Source organism: Gigantopelta aegis, chromosome 14, assembly GCF_016097555.1.
Source record: "Gigantopelta aegis isolate Gae_Host chromosome 14, Gae_host_genome, whole genome shotgun sequence".
In the NCBI taxonomy this organism is placed as follows: domain Eukaryota; kingdom Metazoa; phylum Mollusca; class Gastropoda; order Neomphalida; family Peltospiridae; genus Gigantopelta; species Gigantopelta aegis.
In genome coordinates, this window is record NC_054712.1 from 12,347,887 (window position 1) to 12,363,854 (window position 15,968).

Sequence of the window (15,968 nt, forward strand, 5' to 3'; positions counted from 1 at the left end):
ATTAATGTTGTTGTTTCTGTAGGAAAGCCGTTGTGAGACGAGCTGTGTGAGGCCTGGCGTTGTCATGTTGGAACACTGCGTTGGCGTTGGCCATAACTGGAACGATGTGTGGCCGGAGGATCTGGTCAATGTAGCCCTGTGCATTCAGGTTGCCCTGCACGTGGACCAGGTCAGTTCTGCCAGTGTGTGAGATGGCTGCCCACACCATGACACTACCCCCGCCGCCGAATCTGTCCACTTCCTGCACGCAGTTTGCCGCATAACGTTCACCACGACGCCTATACACGCGACATCTTCCATCATGACGTCGGAGCAGAAATCGGGACTCGTCACTGAACCACACCTGTCTCCATCGCAGTTGAGGCCATTGTCGATGAATCTGGCACCACTGCAGTCGGAGTCGACGGTGTTGTGGTGTTAAGATGACACCTCGAACTGGACGTCTGGCACGAATTCCTACCTCACGTAGGCGGTTCCGTGCGGTCTGGTCGGATATCCTGCGCAAACCTGGTATTGCTGCGGCTGTGGAGGTGGCAGTAGTCAATCGTTCCCGAAGGTGGCGTACCCGGATGTAGCGGTCCTGCCCGGGGGTAGTGACCCGTGGTCGACCGGATCTAGGGAGGTCACGTGTTGATCCATGTTGCTGGTAACGGTCCCACAGTCTGGAGATGGTGCTTGGGGACACATGGAATGCCCTGGCAACGGCCGTTCTGGATTCGCCTGCGTCTAGTCGGCCGATGGCATTGTTTCTCTGCGGTTCACTGAGACGTGGCATGTCCTGGATTGTCAACTGTCGGCCAGATACAGAGGCCAGGCAAGCGAACACCCTGCACTTTTATACTGTCGGTGTTCATGTTGCACGTGCAGACAACGCACATGCAGTGGTGACATGGTTTGCACGTGGCTGCGTTTTTGCGAATATTCACATTTTGGAACTTTATTGTACAGTAGCTGCGTTTTATCGAATGTAACCGTGGGAATGTGTTTGGGACATGCAATGACCTTATATTCACAAAGCATGAACCGGTAGGAAACATAAAATCGGAGTTATAACCCATTTGTACCCTTTTGCGTTTCTTTTTTTGAAGAGTATATATATATATATATATATATATCACAGCTAAATTAACACCACAGAAAATTATAATTATTATAAAGTAGGCCCGTACGCAGGGGGGTGCGAGGGGTGCATACACACACACCCCATAGTCTGCCGCGGTCCGTCCGTGGATGTGTAAAAAATATTTTGAGGCAAAGAAACATTTCAAATTTACTTCCTAGAATGCAGGAAAATGCATCTCCTGCATTCTAGATTTAAAAAAAATTTCGGGGGGTGGGTGGGGAGACATGCCCTCAGACATCTCCGGCCCTTTGGGCCATCAGTTATGCACCCCCCCCCCCCCATATAAATGTCTACGTACAGGCCTGTATAGAGTTAATTTTGTAGTCCACATTTGGTGCATGTCACATGACCATATGCTAGTTCACCAAGATAATCCTCGCGTGCAAGCACAAACAGCGAGGTTTATCTTGTCTAGGCATTCCGCCATTAGCAGCTTCTGGACAACGGTTCCGAGTAATTTTGCTCGGAACGAAATTGCGGTCAAAATAACGATTACCATCACATTTCCACACCCTAATCGTATATTGTGATCTATTTCGAGCTCACTGAGACCAAGAAATACTTACTTTGAAACAATCTTCACTTTGAATTAAAGGAAAAAAGTCCTACTTTACCGAGCGGATTCTAGCAGCCACTTTCTAGCAGACAATTACGCTGGCAGACAATTACACCGGACTCGTATGCCTTTCAAACACACCGATATGCTAATTATTAGTATTCACTATAACTTAAGAATTTCAGAGTTTAAAAGAATATCTTTATATAAGAAACCACACAAAATCAAAATAACAACAAAGACTCATTTTTATGTCTTGAAAGGTCTTCGAAAGGTGTATGAGTCCGGTGTTTAGAACGTCGCCATGCGTGTCAGCTGAAATTGTCTGCCAGCGTAATTGTCTGCTAGAAAGTGGCCAGATTAACAAGGCTAAATTTTGTAATTTGTATGCCTCCTAGTATTTTTTTTTTCTCTATTATTATATTTAATTTATAGACAGCACGGGGCAAGTACGTTACATAAATACTTTTACCACACTTACTACGTCCCTCCGGTGCTAAAAATTTAACAAACGCATCGCATATAATTGCTTTTTGTCTAAAACAAATCAAGAAAAGTACTTAATATTATAACCTCATGGGGGCAAGAGCTCCACCCGTTTCCCCCCATCATTTATAATAGTTTATTAATGTTTCCTTCTCTTTTTTTTTGTCGTTTTGTAGCATGATGATATTAGTTAGGGTTAGGGTTAGGGTTAGGGATATATATACCCCATCAAAAAATCCCTCTTTAGATCGATAACTAATGGGGGGAACGGGCGGTACACTTTCCCCAGTTCGTACCCAAAGGCATACCAAACAAAGGCATAAATTAAAACAAAAAGTTGTATTCTTCTATCAAAAATGTATTATATCGGACAATGTAGACATTATTAGACCTAAAAAAAAGCCCACATTCCAAAAACATGGGATATCAGATCTTATTATATTTTTGTGCGTGCGTGTGCGAACGTAAGTACGTGTGCGTGTATGAATGTTTTTGTTTTGAGCATATATACATGTGTACGAAGAGAGGATCGGTCTTGCGAAATATTCTGATCGATATCTCGGAACGGTTATGCATAACAATAAACACCATCGCTGCACTGTGTAATCGACACCAAATTACAAGACAAAAGAATGCTCTTTGGCTACGAAAAGGTATGTTTTTTGGTTACGAAACGGCATGCTTCAGTGATGCACAGCACATAATTGCTCATTTAATGCTTATAAAAGATACTGAGTGATTATTACAACAAATATTTTGCTAAATGTTACAATATGTTTGTAATATAACATTATAATTGTGTATTTAAAAAAAAAATTAATGTTAGGTGTAATATATGACATTATTTAATTGGTTACGAACTGGTATTCTAGTGGTTACGAAACGGTATGGTACGAACGTGTTTGGGTACGAAACGTCTAGAAACCATTCGATGTATTAAACGTCACTAAGTAACCTCAGCTACAGTCTGGCATATAAACTTAAAATGAATGTAACTGAAACAAAGAGAAGCTAGAATAGCCTACTTACCTGTCCAGATTTTGTCAGGTAACTGTGAACAATTTCCTTGTGAGGGTTTTACTTCCTGGATTGTCCCAAGGAGTTATTTCCTGTAACTGAAACAAAGAGAAGCTAGAATAGCCTACTTACCTGTCCAGATTTTGTCAGGTGACTGTGAACAATTTCCTTGCGAGGGTTTTACTTCCTGGATTGTCCCAAGGAGTTATTTCCCTTGGTTCACTCAAGGAAAGAAAAAGTGCATTTCGGGCAATATTTACGGACACTGGCCTTGGTGGTGTCGTGGTTAGGCCTAAGCCAGAGCGAGTTTTAATGACTCATTGAGTAGGTGTAAGATCACTACACCTCTCCTCTGTCACTAACAACAAACACTAAACTGTACAGACATTCTGAATTGATGAGGTGTGTGTGTGTGTGTGTGTGTGTGTGCCCAGGTCAGCGTGCTTGAACCTTAATTGGATATAAGCACGAAAATAAGTTGAAATGAAATGAAAGGACACCGGCCTCTGTCGTGTCATGGTCAAGCCATCGGACATAAGGCTGATATAGGTACTGCATGGATTCGCAGCCTGGTACCGGTGCCCATGAATGCCAGACAACTCGGCCCGGAGGACAACTCGGCCCGGAGTTGAACAATATTGTTGAACAAGTGTTGTTTTTTAAATTAAAGTATTCTTACAGAAATAAAAGAATGTGTTTTTTGTTTTTTGTTAAATTGATAAATTGTTGATCCATTTAGCCTTCGACAGTCTTAGAAGAGGAACACAAGTTCAAGGACTGGTGACCCTCATGGACTATGTGGACCGCACCTGGATGAGGAGCAGTGTGTGGTCTGTGAGCGCCTGGTCAGTCTTCAACCAGAGTGTGAGGACCAACAACGATGTGGAGGGCTGGCATCACCGACTGAACCACCGTGCCCTTGGAACAGCCCCTCCCTTCTACATGCTCCACACTGAAGCCAGGCTGGTTCCTCTGACATGCCGGTTCGTCTCAGAGAGGAAGATGCGACGGCGACAGAGGAAGGCTTTCAGGAATCTGCAGGGGAAAATATTCGAACTGTGGAGACGCTACGCAGATGGTGAAGTGTCCACTTCGAGATTCCTGTCTGCCTGTGGAAAGCTGTACGCCCCTGTTGCACACTGACTTTTATCTTTTGTTGGATGTTTTATTTCTATGTTCTTTTGGTGATTGGTGTTTTATTTATTTATTTATTATAACTATTTATGTATATGTGTTCTGTTGGTATGTGCGTATGTATTTAATGTAATAAATGTGGGAATTTGGCAAATGATGTCTTTTGCGTTATTTCTATAGTACAATACTTCTAGAAACCAATCCGACACTATACGATATGCGCCTACGACATACACAATTGTCATTCTTAATGGTGACCATATAGTTAGCGGTATCTATCAGTATAATGCATTATTATTACTACGACATGGCCAACTATCATACTTAACACGCATATAATGTGTCACAGCAGTCTATCAGTCTAATAACGGGGCCGAGTTGTCCCCCGGTCCGAGTTGTCTGGTCCCCGTGCCCATGACAAGCGTGCGCTACAACAGCTTACTCTGAATATGCACGTAAAGCCCTTTGACCTGACCTGACATGCCCTACATCCTTTGTGGAGGCAATTAATTTCCTCCCTCTTCCTGGACCATAACCATATTAGGCACAAACAATCGTTTAAAAATCTGCTGAGGGGTCGTTAAACAAATATTATTTTCCTTTATCATATATACTGAGTTACAGTATTTTACAGAATTTTATTCAAACAGTTATAACTTATTTTATTATTTTATATCCAATGACTTTCTATAGTACAAATATCAGTGCGCTTATATCGCCCTAAACACAGTGCTGTTCATCAATTATTAAAACTACTCCCAAATTTGTGAATCTTTGAACACAATGCAACATTTCTGTGCTGTATCAAAGGCATTTGATAGTGTGGCACAAAAGATTAATCAATAAACTGGAAAATTGTGGCATAACGGGAAATGTACTAAATTGAATTATAGATTATATATCAAACAGAAAGCAACGAGACGTCGTAAATGGTACTTTTTCAAATTTAGGCACTTTAATGACCGGAGTACCTCAAGGCTCAGTTTTAGAACCATTATTATTTTTAATTGATATTAATGATATTGCAGAAAAATTGTGCAACGAGGTTATTTGCTGACGATACCAACATAACATCTTCATCTAATGACATATCTCTTTCACTGAAAACAACTGTTACTTGACTTCACAAATGGTAACAAAAAATGGCTTGTATCCTTAAATCCAGATAAAACTAGCGTTTTACTGGGTTTTTTACAAAAGCAGTCACACAGCCAGAACTTCCGACCGGTAGCACAATATGCATCGGAAGTGTGGGATGGGTGTTCTTTAGTCGACGCAGACTATTGGAAAAGTGCAATTAGAAGCCGCTAAATTGCATCACTGGTTTGCCTAAATTTGCACCTAAAAAGTCTTTGTACAACAAAACTAGATTAGCAACTCTTACTTCGAGGCATAATTCGCATGCTCATGCTTTTATAATACACAGTATCCCATAAACAGTTGAAGAAAGAATCCCTTGGCTACATGCCGAGAAATCGTAATGATATTTCTTTACCCTCTGCTAGAACTCATTTACTTCAATCGTCGTTTATCAATTCGACAATAAAACTTTGGAACAACCTTCGAGCTGAAATTCGAAATTGTCAAAACATATCTTCATTTAAAAAAAAGCAATAAAACCCGATGTCTCATGCATTGCACAATACTATTCAATTGGCAATATAAGAGAAAATGTAGTGATTTTAAAGCAGACTTGTATCGAGTTGGCTGTAGCACCGGTTCCTCGTATAGTTGTGGATATTATTTTGAAAACGATATACCTTTTTTTTGTGAATGGATTTTTATATGAAAGGCAAATACATATTCTCTGGAATTTATTGCAAATATTTCGGCAAATATTTACAACTGGTTCTAAACATAGACGCACGGGCTCCTATTTTAGTGGGGTGGGGGTGGGGTGGGGGGGGGGTAGGTTGGTTTTTGCCCAAATTAAACGAAAATGCCCGAATCTGCATAACATTTATTCATACTAGCATTACTACTAAACATCCTATATGGTTGCAAACGAATGACTACGCATTTTTACATGGATCACAACTAATTTTGAGGGTAAAATGATGGAAATACACGTTAAAAAGGTCTCAGGTGATTATGTTTTGCCAGAATATCTCTATGATTTTTGCACGAATTTGAGGTTTTGTCCCAGCAGTTGCCCCACCCACCCGTCCCCCCTGTCTCGTACGATTATGATTTTAAATGGTAAAAGTGCTCTGGTTTTAAATGGTAATTTTAAGTGTTCTAAGTGCCATTAGTATTACGTAATCATTTCGATGCCTTGTTTGTAATTTGTGTTTTTGTAGCAAACCTACTGTTTAAAATTTTGACCGAATAGTAAGATAAACCTTTGATAACCTAGTTAAAAAGTTTGTTAAAGTTTGTTTTGTTTAACGACACCACTGGAGCACATCGATTAATTAATCATCGGCTATTGGATGTCAAACATTTGGTAATTCTGACTTGTAGTCATCAGAGGAAACCCTCTACATTTTTTCTAACGCAGTAAGGGATCTTTTATATCACTTTCCCACAGACAGGAAAACACATACCATAGGGTCACGCCACGCCAAAACAACCAAATTCCAGAAATCTTCCGGGGTGACCGTCTCCGATTTTGATGAAATTTCACCCATTTGTGCATCTATATAAATGATGGATGCATGCAAACGTTTAAGTCCAAATACTAAGTAGTTTTGAAATTATGACTGGTCAAATGCAGGGCCCGTTGACCAATTTTTTGCACTCGCGACTGTGTCAAGTGATTTCGGATGATTTTTGAATGCTAGTAATTTTTTTAATTATAAAGATATCAAGTTGCAATTTGCTATATTAGCTAATTCATACATGGAGAATCTATAACTGCACTCATTTTGTACATATGGTCAAACTACCCCTGGTATGCAGGTATATTTTTCACATTATATATTTTTTTCTTAACTTTGGACCCTAATTACACATTAATATTTCATTTGATTCAGATAAGCTTTCTCATAAAGAAACATCTATAGGTATATACTTCAAATCAAATAACAGTTTGTATCTGTGATAAATAATCAGGGAGTAATAGTCCCCCAAAATATAAAAAAATATCATTTCTGAATGATACAAAACTAAACTGTAGGGGTCCCCTGGTCAGAAACTATGACAGATATGTACAAAATGAGTGCAGTTATAGATTCTCCATATATGAATGAGCTAATACAGCAAATTGTAGCTGGATATCTTTATAATTAAAAACGTTACTAGCATCCAAAAAGCCCCCGAAATCACTTGACAATTTCACGAGCTCCTGTATGGGGGTTATAAATGTAAGTTCATTTAACTATCAAGGAGTTGAGCCACAGTCAAAACTAGAACATATATAGCATATGCACATGAGTTATTCATGTTAAAAACTCATGATGCTGGGTAATTGCCCACGTGGTCAACCACCCCTGGTATGCAGGTATATTTTTCACAATTTATTTTTTCTTCTCAACTTTGGACCCTAACTACACATTAATAAAACATTTGATTCATATAAGCTTTCTCATTAAGAAACATCTATAGGTATATACTTCAAATCAAATAACAGTTTGTATCTGTGATAAATAACCAGGGAGTAATAGTCCCCCAAAATATAACAAATATCATTTCTGAATGATAAAAAACTAAACTTTAGAGGTCTCCAGGTCAGAAACTGACAGATATGTACAAAATGAGTGCAGTTATACATTCTCAAGGTATGAATTAGCTAATATAGCAAATTGCAGCTTGATATCTTTATAATGTATTAAGTTATTAGCATTCAAAAGGTGCCCGAAATCACATGACACAGTCGCAAATGTCAAAAATGGGACAACGGGCCCTGCATTTGATCAACCATAATTTCAAAACTAATTAGAATTTGACCCTAAAATTTTTGCATGCGTCCATTATTTATATGGAAGTATAAATGGGTGAAATTTTATAAAATTTGGAGATGGTGACCCGGGAACCTCTGGTTGAGTTGGCACGGAATGACCCCATGGCCTTTGTCCAGTTGTGCATTGGTTGGAACGAAAAAAGCATCCATTCCAGGGTTGAAAATTAAGATGAAAACTATGGTCGCCAGCAGGGCCAGTTAAAGAAAAATCTTACTGGCCCTTCTCAAATTCAACTAGCCCTCCAATTATCACATTGAAATTTAAATGCACGGACAAAATCAAAACTAGAATGGGTTTTTTGTTGAATAATAACCATGTGCTCACTGTATATAGTCTGTTTGCGTCAAAAAACCCAAACCCAATAATGAATTGGCAACATACCAACTCAAAACAAAACAAAATTTTCTTTACAAATTACCATTAAATTAAACATATTAAATCTCATTTTTAGATAATGCAGTACACAGGTAGAAGGTAGAACTGCGATTGCTTTAGTAAACTAGTCTAGGAGTGGCAGACCTCTTTGTGGCGATACATAAACTTTTTGGCGATGCAAGAGGGATGAAATTGATGAAATACCCAGTAAATTATTTCCTTGGGAGTGGCTCTTCTCCTATAGACGAGACACTACATAGAAATCCATAGAATCATCCACTAGTTTGCCAAATACCCATTTGACTCTGCTTTGTCAGGGATACGGCCCTGATAATGTATTACGGTTTTGTAATTAAGATTACTTTGGATGTTCCATCAATTGCCTTAATAAAATAAATAAACCTGCATTACAAAAAGAAAGTTAACCTATGCAGTTTGATGGTAATTTGTAAAGAATTTTTGTTTTAATTTACACTGAACTTTTACCCCCAATAAAATGTTATTTGAGATGGTATGGGTTTAAAAGTTAATAAATTAATATAGTTTTATATGAATTTTATCTTTATTCATTATTTTGGCGCTGTCTAAATATAGAACATGTTCTGTCTTTTTCTGCCAGATCTGACTGTAAGAGAGTTAGACGGACATTTGGACTGTCCAAATGTCCGTCTAGCTCTCTTATAGTCAGAGTACTTAGTCAATAAAGGGTGCCACGGGTGACCGGACGACTGCTAATTTTCAACCCTGCCATTCAGCTGAATGGATCCACAGAGATGGTTTGATCCTGCGATGCAAGCACCTCAAGCGAGCACTCAACCGACTGAGCTAAATCCCGCCCCATAACCTAATTACGTCTGATGTAAAAACTTCTGATTGGTTTCATGAATAAAATTCTATCTGGTGCATAATTAAATAAAATTATTAGTTCCCTATCGGTCCAACCGAAGGGGACTATAGATTTCATCTCTGTCCTTCTGTCTGTCTGTCAGTTTGTCTTTCTTCCGGTCTGTCCCACATATAGTTTTTCACAATTGCTTGAGATATTGAGCTGAAATTTTGTGTATCGATTTATCCATTTGTAACAAAGTTATGACCCTTGAAGTTGGGAGATATGAACATTTGTTTAAAATTGGGACCGGTGACATGTATTGCTTTAGCACTACTCTCAGAATACTAGTTTGTTCTACCATCACCAATTTTAACACGCACATTTTAAATTTCCCAAGAAAATAGTTTTTTGTTTTTAATGAATCATCATAGGCGGATCTAGGAGGGCATGGGTCCACCCCAAAAATTTTTTTGCGACAGTAACAATTTTATTTTATATTAAAAAAATATTCCCTTGGCATTCCACCTCACGTCATTGGGACCCCTAAATGGATTTTCTGGATCCGCCACTGATCAAAATCCTGTACTTCATACAAAGTGCCCCTCACCCCCTGTATATTATTAAAAAAATTAAAAAATTAAATTACAAAGAAAACAAAATGTCGAAACTAATTCCGTTATCAGGTGCCAGGAAATAGCGTTCCAGGCATCTTATTTTTAAAATCCCTCTAAATAGCTCAGAACAAAGCACTTCGTGCCGTGCAAGTTGTCTCCACCACCCCCCACCCCCCACCCCAATGTTCAAAACGTTCCGCCGCCTATGGGGAATATGAAAATCATAACACGTGTCACAGTTCTGAACTACATGTATCATGATGAACGAACTATCACTCAGAAAAGTGAACACTGTAGTGAGACCTAAAACGGAATGAAACTGATAGATGAGACCTCGAGGGTAAATAACTCTGAGTGTGCAAAACGGCGGTTTTTTCTATCCAGTTAAAATATTTTCCATGCTTTTTTTTTTTTTTTTTTACACGTGAATTTGCTGGCACATAATATCCCATTTTCGCAGAATGTAGTAAAAGCTAACCTATTATATTATTTGTACAACAATAACCTAATAAAATAAAAGCGACATCACAGGCTGGGGAGTTGGCTCAAACTAACAGCCCAAAGAGTTGTGCAAAGTTAGCAGTCATTTCATGCAGACAAAATAGTGTTTGTTAGTGTTCAGATTTATCGATTGGTATATTCTTTTAAGTACTTCCTGTATCTTCTTGCAGCCACTGAGAGGGTACTAATGACAATTAACATTTTCATTTGTACATTAATATAGTGTTACACATATATGCATTACAGTTTTGTCGTGCAATCTTAGGTGCATTAAATTAGTAGCATTACGTTAAAAACTAACATTCATGTGAATGTTTACCACCATTTTTTTATTTTTTTTATTTATTAATGAATTATGCTAAAGTTGGTAGAAACCTCTGGATTTCCTAATTATAGGTACGTTATACATACCTATTTCAACCTTCCCACTTTTTCAAATATACTTTTCAAACTTAGATTAAAATTTCTGAGCAAATAACAGTGATCCCCATGTTAAATGATTTTTCCATCTCTACTAAAGTCGATATAAATCCCTGCTATTGATTTTTAAGTGTATAACTAGAATATATAAATAAATCCCTGTCAGCCTTACACTTCTCTAACAAGCTAAAATTCCTATTTTATTATGCCAAGCATACGAAAAGTAACCCCCATGTTTCCATCTATACTAAAGTCGATGGAAACCACTGCTGTTCGTTTCTATGTATCACACTAAGTGTACAACTAGAATATATAAACAAATCCCTGTCAACCTTCCCAGTTTTTTAAATATACTTCTCTAACTTGGGCTAAAATTCCGATTTTATTACGCCGAACTACGAAAAGTGACCCCCGTGTTTCCATCTATACTAAAGTCAATGGAAACCACTGCTATTGGTTTCTAAGTATTACACTAACCGTACAACCAGAATATGTAAACAAATCCCTGTCAACCTTCCCAGTTTTTATTATATTATTTTTTAACTTTGGCTAAAATTCCGATTTTACAATGCCGAGCATATGAAAAGTAACCCCCATGTTTCCATCTATACTAAAGTCGATGGAAACCACTGCTATTCGTTTCTAAGTATCACACTAAGTGTACAACTAGAATATAATAAACAAATCCCTGTCCCTTCCCAGTTTTTCAAATATACTTCTCTAACTTAGGCTAAAATTCCGATTTTATTATGCCGAACATATGAAAAGTGACCCACATGTTTCCATCTATACTTAAGTCGATGGAAACCACTGCTATTGGTTTCTAAGTATCACACTGAGTGTATAACCAGAATATATAAACAAATCCCTGTCAACCTTCCCAGTTTTTTAATATATTTTTTTAACTTGGGCTAAAATTCTGATTTTATTATACCGAACATATGAAATGTGACCCCCATGTTTCCATCTATACTAAAGTCAATGGAAACCACTGCTATTGGTTTCTATGTATCACACTAAGGGACCGTCCATAATTTTCAACATTATCACGAGCATACAAACCGTACACTTTTGACCACCCCCCTCCCCCCTAAAAGTGTACATCCCCAAATGAAAAATGCTTATCAACATTTCTAATTTTCAAAAAAAAAAAAAGGAATGCTGGCCGCTTAACCCCCTCATCCCTGCGTACGGTTTGTATGCTCGTGAAAATGTGTATAACTAGAATATGTAAACAAATTCCTGTCAACCTTCCCAGGTGTTTTTTATAGGTTTTTTTAACTTGAGCTAAAATTCCTATTTTACAATGCCGAGCATATAAAAAGTAACCCCCGTGTTTCAGTCTGTACTAAAGTCGATGGAAACCACTGCTATTGGTTTCTAAGTATCACACTAAGTGTACAACTAGAATATATAAACAAATCCCTGTCAACCTTCCCAGTTTTTCAAATATACTTCTTTAACTTGGGCTAAAATTCTGTCTTTACAATGCCAAACATATGAAGAGTGACTGCCATGTTTCCATCTATACTAAAGTCAGTGGAAACCATTGCTGTTGAGTTCTACGTATCTAGCACATTACGTGTACAACTAGAATATATAAACAAATCCCTGTGAATCTTCCCAGTTTTTCAAATATACTTCTCTAATATAGGCTAAAATTCTGATTTTATTATACCGAACATATGAAAAGTGACCCCCCATATTTCCATCTATACTAAAGTCGATGGAAACCACTGCTATTGGTTTCTATATATCACACTAAGTGTATAACTAGAATATATAAACAAATCCATGTCAGCCTTCCCAGTTTTTCAAATATACATCTTTAACTTAGGCTAAAATTCCTATTTTATTATGCTGAGCATGCGAAAAGTGAATCCTATGTTTCCATCTATACTAAAGTCGATGGAAACCACTGCTATTGGTTTCTTAGTATTACACTAAGAGTATAACTAGAATATATAAATAAATCCCCGTCAACCTTCCCAGTTTTTAAAATATATTGTTTTAACTTAGGCTAAAATTCCAATTTTATTATGCTGAACATACGAAAAATAACCCCCATGTTTTCATCTATACTAAAGTTGATGGAAACCACTGCTATTGGTTTCTAAGTATCACACTATGTAAACAAATCCCTGTCAACCTTCCCAGTTGTTTTTAATACATTTTTTAACTTAGGCTAAAATTCCGAATTTACAATGCCGTGCATACGAAAAGTGACTCCCATGTTTTCATTTATACTAAATTCGACGGAAACCACTGCTATTGGTTTCTATGTATCACACTAAGTGTACAACTAGAATATATAAACAAATCCTTGTCAACCTTCCAAGTTTTTCAAATATACTTTTCTAACTTAGGCTTAAATTCTGTCTTTACAATGCCATGTTTCCATCTATACTAAAGTCAATGGAAACCATTGCTGTTGTTTTCTACGTATCTGGCACATTAAGTGTATAACTAGAATCGATAAAGAAAACTGTCAACCTTCCTAATTTTTAAGATATATTTTCTTTCTGTGGTAATGTTAAGATTTTTCAGTGATACTAAACAGTTGAATAACAAGCAGTGAGGCCCATGTTTTTGTCTTTACTAAAGTCAATGGAATTTACTACTATGGGTTTCTAACTATTACAATAAGTGTATAATGAGAATATAAAAAGAATCTGCAGTCAACCTCATTTTTTTCAACTGTATCATTCTTACTTAGTCTAAAATGCACTTGTCACCCCATTTTGCCATTTATACCAACATCGATAGAACCCATTACTAAGTGTATAATGAGAATATTTAAACAAATCCCTATCAATATTCCGTGTTTTCTTTAAATTCTATAACTTTCATTAAAATTGTACATTTTTAGGTTCGAACATCTGAAGAGTTACCACCATCTTTCCATCTATACAGAAGTCGCCAGTAACAATTGCTGTTCGCTTATGAATATTATTGTAAGTTGATAACTAGAATATTTAAACAAATCCCTGTCAACCTTTACAGTTTCCATGTATATTAAAGTTGATGGAATCCATTCCTATGGGTTTCTAACAATAACACTAAGTGTATAACTAGAATATTTAAACAAAAAACTTTAACCTTCCCAGTTATAATTTCTGTTATAATTGTACACAAGAGTCTGAAAAGTTAGCATAATATTTCCATATATGGCAACCACTGCCGTTGGTTTTTAAATACTACAGTAAGTAAATAACTAGAATATTTAAACAGTGTAACCAAATTTCTGTCAGTCCACCCAGTTTTTGGCTGTATTTGTACCTTTTTTTAGTGCTGAGCATTCTAAAAGTGCCATTTTTTCATCTATACTAAAGTCGATGACAAACACTATTGGGGTTTCTAAATACTACATTAAGTATATAATTATTATAATAAGTATAATCTGCTATCCCAGTTTTGAAAAATATTTCTTTAACTTTGGTCAAAATTGTACATTTTTCAGGTTCGAGCATCTGAACGTTTTTGAGGTCAATATCCACTGCTATTGGTTTCTTAATACAACAGTAAGTTTATAACTAGAATATATAAATCTCTGTCAAACCTGAAACGATTTGTAAAATATTTTTCTAACTTTGGATTGAGTAGTTACAATCATCCCTTTAGTTCAAATTTTTACTGAAATTTAACTTCAAATTGTGGTATCTTTTTCCTCAGAACGTCAATCATATAGTTGCATACATGCATTCTAAATTACCTACTAATTTACCTTTATGAAGTAAACTGTCACAAAAATAATCTAAACTTCCTTATCTGTTGTGAATAATCCAACTCAATTATACAATGGCTGAAGCATTTCAAAATAAACATCAGCTCTAGGTATGAAAGAATTGGCAAGTAAAGTAGTTCATAAGATGGTGATGCAGAATATGACCTGCAGATATATCAGTTCAACATAGTATTAAAACAAAATTAAGCCAAAAAAGAAACTTGATAAATTGGTATAAACATTAATTAATTTGTATTTATTTTTGTGCTTATATCAAATTATTGCTCAAGCATACTGTCCTCGGCACACATTTCAACTACCTGGACTGCCGGTCGAGGATGGATTAGTTGTCAGTCGTTAGTGAGAGAGAAATTGGTGCAACGGCCTCACACCTACCTTTTAAGTCATTAAACTAAAATCAGTATATTATTTACTGGGTTTAAAGATAAATTATAATTGTTCATTTCTGAAGTACCAGCTTGGGTTTGCATCCTAGTACTATAACTGGCTCTCACCCAAAGGATGCAAACCCAAGCTGGTACTTCAGAAATGAACAATTATAATTTATCTTTAAACCCAGTAAATAATATACTGATTTTAGTTTATTTCTCTCTTAAATTTAGTCATGTTTTCAATAGTAGTGATGATGAATCGGTGTGTACCAGCTACAATACAATTCACAGAAAGAGATGAGTACCAGAGGTGTCAAGAGAAGACAAGGTGTGTATCACAAGTCACATATTATACATTATTTTTGCAGTTACTCTTATTGTCGAGTATTGCTAGAATATATTATTGTATAGTTTGTGTTACTTTTGTGGTAGAGTATTGCAATTAGAGATTGATTAGTATTAGTATTGTATTGGTGGTGTGTATAAGGGTGGGATTGTCAACTAAGACTGATACATAAATGAGCATGAGAAAGTAATGTAACAATGCACATATTTGAATGAATTGTTGGCAGAGTGCTACTGGTGTTCATATGGTAAGGAGCTCTTGTGTGTTTGCAGTGTAAGTCTCGAGTAATTTCAATTATAGTACATGGGTTATACTAATAGAGGATATTATATGAGTGTCCATGACAGACGATATTTATGACACGAGTGCCTAAATTATCATATTTCCCGATCGTCTGTTATGTTGTGATTCACCTCATTTGCAACAAACCTGTCAAGCTTACTGTGGGTCAAGTGATGGAGTCACAACACTGCTAGCTGCCATGGATTTTGATTGCTGATAAACGTTAATATTGAAAGTACCTTGCACATTTAATACATTAAATGTTCC

The 15,968-nt window shown here is 36.8% G+C and overlaps 1 protein-coding gene and 1 long non-coding RNA gene across 4 annotated transcripts; both read left to right on the forward strand.

The window, feature by feature from the left end:
* The first annotated feature begins 1,367 nt into the window (after positions 1-1,367).
* On the forward strand, positions 1,368-4,325 carry LOC121388019. The gene is made up of 2 exons (XM_041519219.1): positions 1,368-2,818; positions 3,922-4,325. Exons 1-2 carry the CDS (start codon positions 2,584-2,586, stop codon positions 4,323-4,325), a joined length of 639 nt encoding a protein of 212 aa, XP_041375153.1. The 5' UTR covers positions 1,368-2,583.
* Positions 4,326-10,251: 5,926 nt separating this feature from the next.
* On the forward strand, positions 10,252-15,529 carry LOC121388020. Of its 3 annotated transcripts, none has more exons than XR_005959922.1 (4): positions 10,252-10,611; positions 13,827-13,911; positions 14,418-14,478; positions 15,305-15,529. It is a non-coding gene; the product is annotated as an uncharacterized LOC121388020 (long non-coding RNA). The 3 variants fall into 3 exon arrangements; XR_005959920.1 differs by having other exon boundaries at positions 10,524-10,646; XR_005959921.1 differs by having other exon boundaries at positions 10,559-10,933.
* The last annotated feature ends 439 nt before the right edge of the window (positions 15,530-15,968 follow it).